This window comes from Cygnus olor, chromosome 5, assembly GCF_009769625.2.
Source record: "Cygnus olor isolate bCygOlo1 chromosome 5, bCygOlo1.pri.v2, whole genome shotgun sequence".
Classification (NCBI taxonomy): domain Eukaryota; kingdom Metazoa; phylum Chordata; class Aves; order Anseriformes; family Anatidae; genus Cygnus; species Cygnus olor.
In genome coordinates, this window is record NC_049173.1 from 58113396 (window position 1) to 58123144 (window position 9749).

General features: G+C 40.4%; 1 protein-coding gene across 2 annotated transcripts; it reads right to left on the reverse strand.

The window, feature by feature from the left end:
- Nucleotides 1–4019: 4019 nt before the first annotated feature.
- On the reverse strand, nucleotides 4020–9211 carry KCNA4 (potassium voltage-gated channel subfamily A member 4). Of its 2 annotated transcripts, XM_040559216.1 has the most exons (3): nucleotides 8939–9211; nucleotides 8518–8791; nucleotides 4020–7712 (listed from the first exon to the last, which is right to left on the reverse strand). In XM_040559216.1, exon 3 carries the CDS (start codon nucleotides 6953–6955, stop codon nucleotides 4967–4969), a length of 1989 nt encoding a protein of 662 aa, XP_040415150.1. In that variant the 5' UTR covers nucleotides 6956–7712; nucleotides 8518–8791; nucleotides 8939–9211; the 3' UTR covers nucleotides 4020–4966. The 2 variants fall into 2 exon arrangements, with proteins under 2 accessions (XP_040415150.1, XP_040415149.1); XM_040559215.1 differs by having other exon boundaries at nucleotides 8518–9211.
- Between the last annotated feature and the right edge of the window lie 538 nt (nucleotides 9212–9749).

The following is a 9749-nucleotide window of genomic DNA, read 5'->3' on the forward strand; positions in this document are numbered from 1 at the left end:
GAAGCATTTGTTTCAAACAGAGGTACACAAATATGGTAAGTCAATAAACTAGATCTTATTTGTTGCAAAATCAGAAATATTTGACCATTCAGTTATAGCAACAGGAAAATGCATACCCTGTCTGACATCTACAGATGTTACAGGCTATCATTTAGGTTTATTTTATGATAATAAGAATATGTAATTTATATGCTGGGTATAATAGATTTTTTTGTAAAATCTTTGCTTTCATTTTATTATTGTTTTTGTCTTATGCCAATTAATTAAAAAAAATAGGCCTGTATTTATAACTGGTCAAAATGACAGTAGAAGTGATAAGAAACCAGGAAGAAATAGATAGAGGAAGCTAGTTACATAGTCTAAAGCACCATGAATAGTTCATATTTAATTTGAGGACTATCAATTACCTCTGTAAAGCTTATGTGAAAAAGTCATTTACACGCAGAATTAGTTTTACAAGTCTGGGATCACCAGAAAGACACATTTCCTATTTCAATGCTGTGTAGGAAAGACTGTCACAAACTAGTTACACACAGAATAGACTTTCTGACATTCTTCTTCCTGTAACTCCACAGTGCATTTATCCTATATTTATCCAAATACGAAAAGTAAGTATTTCATAGTCTTGGGCAGCTTAACACTGATTTCTCATATCCCAAGTCAAGTGACTTTCAACTCCTGAAAGCATACTTGACAGGAACTTTCCATGTCAGCAGTAACAAGATAATTTTTCATTCAAGATTATGACCTGATTGCAAACTCTTTGAACACCAGTATTATGCAAAACAATCATTTTCACGTTCCAAAGCTAGTTCAATAGTTTTGCTGACTGAAACCACACTAAAATCTCATGACCACAAGAAGTTCATAATAGCCATTAGTATCCCTAGACGCCAAGAACATTGTTGTCGTGAATTAGATGTAATCATGGCAGCAGTGGGTTCTCTCACTCCCTTGAGATCCCAGAATGATTCCACATTACTTGGATGTAACAGAAATGGACAGTGCACAATAAAACTATGTAAGCAGAAGAATTTTTCTTCAAATACAAAAAAAAAAAAAAAAAAAAGAAAAACTACACTCTCCATCAAATGGAATTGGCCTCTTGTGGAATCATTCTAAGAAAGTTTAACCAGACACTTAGCTAGGAACTGCCTAGCAGGGTGACATAACACTTTTTTCGATATAAATTTCAGAATCCAGGCTGAAATTTTCAAGTAATCAGAGAAGCATCAGACAACTTGATGACTATAATAAAGAAAAAGATATGCATCTCTGAAGTCATGCATTAAATCCAATTCTTCAGCTGGCAAACACTGCCCTTCAGTGCCTGGCCTTGGCACTTAAGACTGCTATAAAAAGATTTATGAATTTCTTTAAATAAGGGCCAGTAGACAGTTAACTATCAGCCTATATTTGAAATCTGATTGGAATTTGCTGTGATTTCATGAATTCAGATGGAGCTTCTCAAATTTTTTTTCCCACTGCAAGTGAACATGAAATATCAAAATATCTCATTTTGCATTATTTTTAGGTGAAATGTATGTCAATGTGAAATAATTTGAACTACATTACTAGAACTAAAACATTCCCTAGTGTAACTCCCATTCACGTCAGTTACACCAGGAATGCATTTCACCACTGTCATTTAAAATGTAAAAGCCCAAGTGATTACAAAATTATTTTTCTGATAGTTGTATAGTCACACTGGAAAAACTCTGAGAGGAGCAGTAGTAGTAATTTGGAGCCATAACGGCTCAAATACTGTGTTTCTGTAGCACACAATTTCAACCTAAGTGATACTTAAGGGAAATTTCAGTCTCTTGCTAAGCACTTGGGATCTTTGGGTTTTAGCATGTTAGGGGTAGGACTTTGGCATTTTCAAGATGACTTGCAACTGCCTGGACTGATGGGTAGATGAATAATCAAATTAAAAGCTAGCCCAAGTGAAGGTATATGCTTCCATTCCAAAATGCTCAATTCTGTGCATTTCTGTGATTCAGAATGGTCTGTCAAACTGGTAGTACAATCTAGCATTAAGCTATACTAGTTATTATTTATAATGACAGTTACAAGTACAAAGGCTTATACGTTGCAGGAGGCAGAGCAGGCTCCACTATTACTTTAGGATATGTCTCCACAGTACTGCAGTATGCAGTGCTGACACACCCAGAATGTTGCTCTGCTATGAGGTCCTCCAGTAAGAACTTTTCTTTCAAAGAGTAAGGTATTGCTATGATCACAGCATAATGTAGACATCACCATGCTTGCTTTAAATTAAAAGATTTTGTACTGGTAGCAGAACACCTCCAGGACTTGCTGGATAAGCTGGGTAACTACTTAAGCAGATACCTCATGCTGAGCTCCATGTCCAATATGTGAACATACTCAAGCAGTTATTCAAAGAGCTTTCTTATTGATTTCCATTAGACATCAAAAATTCCCTCTCTTATAATCCACCTTCCCTTTCAACCAGTTAATACCACAAAACCATACTACTTATTTTCTCTATGTACTTTATTTGCCTAGTTATTTCTTTTATTTTTACATTCTTGCTATGGTCCATTCCTGGTATTATATGGTTGCTGGTACTATACAGAACTACTGGCAAACTAGCTTACAAGGGAACCTTTATGCCCCTTACCTTGTAACTGTAAAAGCTGTTAAAGAAACACTCATTTACAGATTTTTGCTGGATTTTATAGAATGCTCACACTCATTGCTGATATTGCCTCTGTAGAAAAAAAAAGCATTTAGTACATTTACCCAGGTGAGCTATAAAAAATGCAGTATTTAGTTTTGGCAAACATCTATGCATAAAATTACTGAGGTGTTTGACTCAAAACATAGTTGGAAATAATATTATCATATTAAAAAGGAGCTTTGTTTAACACTTCACATTAAAAACATAGTGAAGTCTGCTCTATGATTTTAAAATAGGAATCAGACATTTACAAACAAGTTTCAAATCGGGATCAGCACAATGCAGTCTTTTCTGTGTCTTGTTTTTCATTACTCCTTCTGAAGTGATAGAAGACAAGCAGAGAAAGTTTTCCAAGAGGTGATTCACAGAAAATCCATGAAGGCAAAAATCAAAGCTTAAGGAAAATCCTGTGCCTCTGGTTCTGTTCTGTATCACTGGATGTTGCATACAGCAAACAAAGCTTATCTGATAGATTATGCATACTGTCACAGGTAACCAATTTGGACTGTTTATATTGTTGCTTTTCTGCTTCAGAACTGCAAGTCACTAACTAGTTCTTCCCCACAAAACCCCCTTCACAGCTTTACATGGATATTGCAAAACTACTGTAATTCAGTAGTGTTGGTAAGCCCTATTTTCTCTCACAATGCGCTGTCCCGGCCCTTAAAGTGCATATGCTGATTTGGTTCAAGTTTTATGATTTGGAATGTTCCACAGTACCTCCTCAAAAACAGCTTCAGTTTAATTATGCCTTCCCTAGACAATTTTGAGTCTGAAAAAAAAAAACATCTGAATCTATTAGTTATGCTAAATGCAGTAATATCTTACTTATTTCATTCTGGAGTCTGGAATGTGCTGTAGGTCAGATAATCCTTACCTAACTTAATCTCCTATAAAGGGCAGTGGAAGTTTTTGACACAGAGTAAGATACGGCTGGCCTAAGAATTACGGAAAAGAAATCATGGGATGTTTTCCCTAAGACTACATGGGACCCAACATGTTCGTTTTGAATCCCAGAATGCCTATTTTAGATCTTAAATGTTGCTTCAAATACGCATGGGTGGAAGCTGTAATTAAGGGGAAAAATGCAGCACCAATAACATGTTGGAAGTCGGCAATTTTGAATTGTCAGTACTGTGACAACTGAGTATCTTATTATTTTTGCCTTCTCCTCGCATACGCTGAATTACTTCAATACTGACAAAGTGCATGTACCATTGCTTCTCAATGTGAAACTAACCAGGCAAAAAGATGTAAGATATAAGATATAGGTTGGTATTTCTTGAGAATATCTATAGAAAAGAGTGATTTCAAATAATTTTGATTATAAAATTTTACTTCACAATCCTTTTCCAGATCACAGATATTCATAATTAAAAGAGTATGGAATTAATGTAATGTTAGCTGTTCTGCCATCAGCATCACATAAAGGAAAAAATAAAAAATAAAAACAAACAAACAAAAAACAATAAAACATGATGCAGAATTCACTCTTCCAATGATTGTCATTGAACTATTACATTAGTAAACATTCACAGTATGAAGTCTCTTTCAATATATCTCCAGCATATAAAGTAGTGCAAAAAAGCATTCCAGTCATTTTGCCTTTGCAGTCAGACCAGGTTAAATGATTCTCTTACTTCATTTCTTCCATTATTAGACAACAAATGCTGCAATGCCTCCAAAGAGAGTTATAAAAATAAACAATTTCTGGAGGTTCAACAGCCTTTTCAAAGTAAATTTCCAGTTAAAAACAAGCATTATAGATTTCAAGAAAAAAAAAATTAGATCTATCTTCTGTAGAGTATCTTTTTACAATAAATTTGAAAAACAATGACTATGGTATCCAATGATTTATGGTAGCTGCTATTAAAGCACTGATAAATAGATAAATGACTACCAAGCTTCATTGCTTCTTACATAGTAAATACCTCTGAATGCCAACTTTTACCACAGAGCTGTTATTAGTGATGTCGACAGTTCATGCACCCACTTTAAAACTGACTTGGTTTTAATAAATTTTTCAGCCTCATGTGCAAAACACTTGCATTCTAATAAAAATATAGTCAAGTTATATCAGATCTAGCAATCCCTTCCTCGAGTTATATCACTTACTGGATATGTTATACAAGTTTAGCAATACTTTTTATTTGTATTTAACCATTAAACGGCATACTACTGTATGCTGTGGATTTCTGTTTGCATATTTCATTATTTTCACTGCACTCTTTAATGCATAAATATATTTGGAAACGTTCAAAATTACACATCAGTTTCCACAGAATTTGAATTTACACAGTTTTTCTTCTCTGACTCACTGCTATTCCCCGTGTCCTGACTTTTTTTCTCCTTTACACAGAGAGATTCTTTAACTCCTTCTTCCATCTCCAAATATTCTGATTTATCCTCTGTGGATGAAGATGATGCACTTCTAAATTTCTTCAGTAAATTTGTTGGGAGGTAAGGGCAACTGACTGCATTTTGCATCAGCTGCGTTTGTTCTTCATTCTCAGTCTCTCTGTGGTAGAAATAGTTAAAATTGGAGACAATCACTGGCACTGGTAAAGCAATGGTTAACACTCCCGCGATGGCACACAGGGACCCAACAATTTTCCCACCCACAGTTATGGGTTTCATGTCCCCATAACCAACTGTAGTCATGGTCACTACAGCCCACCAAAAGGCATCTGGGATGCTTTGAAAATGGGTGGCAGGCTCATCAGCTTCTGCGAAGTAAACAGCACTGGAAAACAAAATTACTCCAATAAAAAGAAAAAAAATGAGGAGGCCGAGTTCCCTCATGCTGGCCCTCAGTGTGTGACCCAGGATCTGCAAACCCTTGGAGTGCCTGGAGAGCTTGAAGATGCGAAACACCCTGACCAGACGGATGATCCTCAGGATGGCAAAAGACATGGCCTGTTGACCATTACTGCCCTGCTCCTGCACCAAGTCAGTGCCCAGAGTAATGAAGTAAGGCAAGATGGAGACAATGTCTATGATGTTCATGATGTTCTTGAAGAAGTGTGCTTTGCTTGGACATGCAAAGCAGCGCACTGTAAACTCAAAGGAGAACCAAATGATGCATACTGTCTCTACAATGAAAAAAGGGTCATTGAAGATGGTGTGCTCCCCAGCATCCAGATGAAGTGATTCATTGGAAAGCCCTTTCCCTAAGCTCAGGGACATCACGAATTCCTTGTCATCTCTGAACTCTGGCAAAGTCTCCAGACAAAAGATGACGATGGAGATCAAGATGACCAAGACAGAGACAATGGCAATGCCTCTGGCTGGACTGGAGCTCTCCGGGTACTCAAACAGTAGCCAGACCTGCCTCTTAAACTCATTCTCCGGCAAAGCTTTGTCCTCTTCCTCTTTGACAAACCCTTCATCCTCCCTAAACTTGAGCATGGCCTCCTCCCCAAGTTGGTAGAATTTCACCTCCTCAGTGAAGATGTCAAAAGGTACATTGACTGGCCTCTTCAGCCGACCACCACTCTGGTAGTAGTACAGTATGGCATCAAAGCTTGGCCGGTTCCTATCAAAGAAGTATTCATTTCTGAGAGGGTCAAAGTATCTGCCTCGCTTCGCTGGATCACCCAACAACGTTTCCGGGAATTGAGCTAATGTCTTGAGTTGAGTTTCAAACCGCAGTCCTGACACGTTGATTACCACACGCTCACAACACTCATACTCACTGTAGCGAACAGAGCTGTAACCCCCAGGGCCTCCACCATCATCAGGTGGCTGGTCTGAATATGAGAACTCATCCTCCCCATAGTCAGCACCGTAGTAGAGCTTTCCTTCTTCCTCATCATCTTCATCCTCATCTTCATCCTCCTCTTCTTCCTCACTCAAGTCCTTCAGTATTCTCTCTTCAGAACCACTCAGAGGCAGCAGCTCAGAACAGGGGAAGGAGGCCCCACACTCCCTACTTCCCAAGTGGTGACTCCTCTTTTTCCCTTTCTTCCATCTCTTACCACTCTGGCGGTTGGGCAGGCTGCTCCGTGATGCATTCCCACCGTGAGAAGAGGATGCACCTCGACTCTGTTCCTGATGGTAGTGGTGATATGGTCCACCTCCACCTGTTGCCCCTGCTTCTACTGCTGCTGTTGCTGCTGCTACGGCTGCAGCTGCTGCGGCTCTTGACTGTGCCAGCCGCTCTCTCTCTCGGGCCCGAGCTTGGACCGCATATCCATAGGGCATGTGGCTGTTGCACCCAGAGCTATCTGCACTCACCATTGCAACCTCCATTTTGCAACTGTTTTTTTTTTTTATCACTTAATGCAAAAGCTTTTATGTACAGTGCAAACTTAACTTTCAATATAGGAAGTTCAAAGCCATTTGCATTTTGGAGGACAGTGCATTGGACACAGAGCAGGGCAATACAGTTATAATGCTGAATCTATGTTCTGCAAAACCACAGATCTGCATTTTCTTATTGTCCAAAATGTTTGACACAAACTACTGTTTTGCTAATAAGAAAAGATGAAACTCTCAAAATTGAAGCAGTGAACAGCTGAGGCCTTGTCCTTTCATCCACTAAGCCCCTTTACTTTCATTTATCTCCCATGGCTACCACAGATCTGATCAGATTCATGACTGCCTTCATGAAGAAAAAACACATGCAAATCAAAGGGTACCTGCTCTGCACAGATGTTTTTAGTTCATCATCGCAACCAAATGCAAATAGCGTCTTTCCTCATAATTTGTTCCTGGTAATGCTTTGGCCTAGAAATCTTATTATTGTTTATTATCATTACTTGGGGAGTTGAAATTAATTCCAGCCATCACTCTATTTACACAGTGAGAAGGTCTTTGCAAATCCTTTCTTCAGCCTGTCAACATCTCAAACCTAGGAGCAGCACCCAGGGCGTCAGCAGCAGTGGTAAGAGGAGGAAGAGGAGGAGAAGGAGATGAAGACTGAGAAACTGGCTCTGAGGTCCCCATAGGACAAAAGGGAGTGGATGGGTCACCCTTTCGTTATGGTCATGCAGAAGAAGCACTTAACCTGAGGCACATGCACAAACACACAAAAATAAACAAAACAAAAAGGGAAAAGATTGGATTGTTTTTCTAAAAGGTCACACTGATCAAATGAAACTGTGTCATCTATTACCACAGTATTCTAATCTTCCCCTACCCACACTGTTCACACTTCTACATTACACACACACCCACATCACATGCACAGAGATTTTGAACCACTCTGTTGGTAGGGATGTGGGTGGGTATGTCATATATATATAGACAGAGTTACAAAATCCCCACCCATATAAGCACTTGCATCGATACACAAACGCATGCTTCTGAAACACCAATACATATAAACACTAATAAAATTACTGCAATACACAATGCATTCAGATCTTTGAGTACATACATAATATATACACCTACGTATATCTACATGAAATATTACAATAAATGTATCTATACAAAGAGCTTTTCATATATTTGTAAAAACACGAGATACAAGAATGTTACATTTTAATCTATAACTGAATTGTGTTTCAACCATAATGAACATCTCACTGAATTTGATTTGGAAATGGGCACGTACAGTGTTCACTCAAGTGAAAACACTGTGATATGGTGTGTCAAACACAACTGCAGGTGCACTGAAGCAACATCTACATGCAAACGCACACAAAAATACACATGCACATACCCCTTTGAAACAGAACCCTCATTTATAGCTGTAACTATTAACATATGATAGAAGGTGACTATGGACTATTAAAAGACAATGCTATTTTTTAAATCATACCTACATGTCATGCAAAAAAAGGTCTTTAAATTGGTGTTATACTTACTGTTTGTAGGCAGAGAAATAGCAATGCTGTTCTTGCTAGTGTAAGGATCTGGTGACAGCGGTCCTGAGAAGGGGGCTGTGCCAACTGATCTACACCTGCAGGCGTGTAAGGTCAGTCAGCACCACAGGTTGATGAGTTATTTTTCTGCCGTTTTTCCGGGTGCAACAAGAGTGCCAAGAATGAGCCAGGGAGGCAGCTTAAACTGGGGGCATTCTGCACAGCTACAGACACCGCTTCTCACCGAGGGATTTGCATAAAGGCAACAAGCAAGAGTCTTATTCCGAAAGGAAAAAAAAATGAAAGAAGTGAGCGTGTTTGTATGTGTGAGAGAGAAGGAATGAATGGATGAGTGTGATCACTAGGCTTTCTGAGCCCAGCTTTTGCTGTAGATGTGTAAATCAACGTTAAATAATCCGTGTACCAAGCCTGTTTCCACTGATAGGAGGATGAGTGTCGCTCCTTGCAGTTTCTCCCCGACACGTCCAGCCAGCAGCTGCTCAGCCAGCAGCCGCCCGCATCTTGCACTTGTTGTGCCGTTTTGTGGCAACGCTTACCAACCCCCCCCCCAAAGCCAAAAATAACAATAATTAAAAAACCCAAAACAAGAGGAGAAAGCGGCTGTCTACCACACGGCGTCCGCTGCCCCGCTTTACAGCTGCGGCCAGCAACCGCGGCGGCCAGCGGCCGAGGCGCAGCGGCGCTGCCGAAGCGAGCCCTCTTGCTCGGTGGAGGCGCCGCCCGCCGGCTCTGCGCGCCGCCGGGGCCGGGGCCGGGGCCGCGGCCGCTTTATGGGGCCGCTGCCGGCTCCGCGGCGCCCCCTGGCGGCCACCGCCCCGCACTGCGCGCCGCCGGCCCGGTCCGGCTCGTTCCCCGCCCCGGCTCCCGGTTTTGTGTATCAGCTGTTAATTATCGAAAGGCGTGTGCCGGTGCTGAGTAATGCAGACGGTGGCTAGCGGAGCTTGGTGCTGAAAGCCACGCTACAAGCCCTGGCTTCTGTTTTTGTCTTTTTGTCTTTTGTTCTTGTTGTTTTTTTAAAGGAAGAAAAATACATTGTCAAGGTGGTTCCAAAGTGGAAAAATGAAGTGCAAATCACATTTTCCAGAAAGATCAAACAGCTGGCCCTACCTCTGTCCTGCTGATTCGTTCATCCCAAGCCCTCAAATGGCACAGGCACACGAGAGAGCTACCCCCACAGCTCCTGCCCAGCTCTCCCGCGCTTGCGTGCAGCCTGC

Bases quoted from the DNA above. Each gene is read 5' to 3' on its own strand.
- KCNA4 (XM_040559216.1), bottom strand. From the start codon at position 6,955: ATGGAGGTTGCAATGGTGAGTGCAGATAGCTCTGGGTGCAACAGCCAC.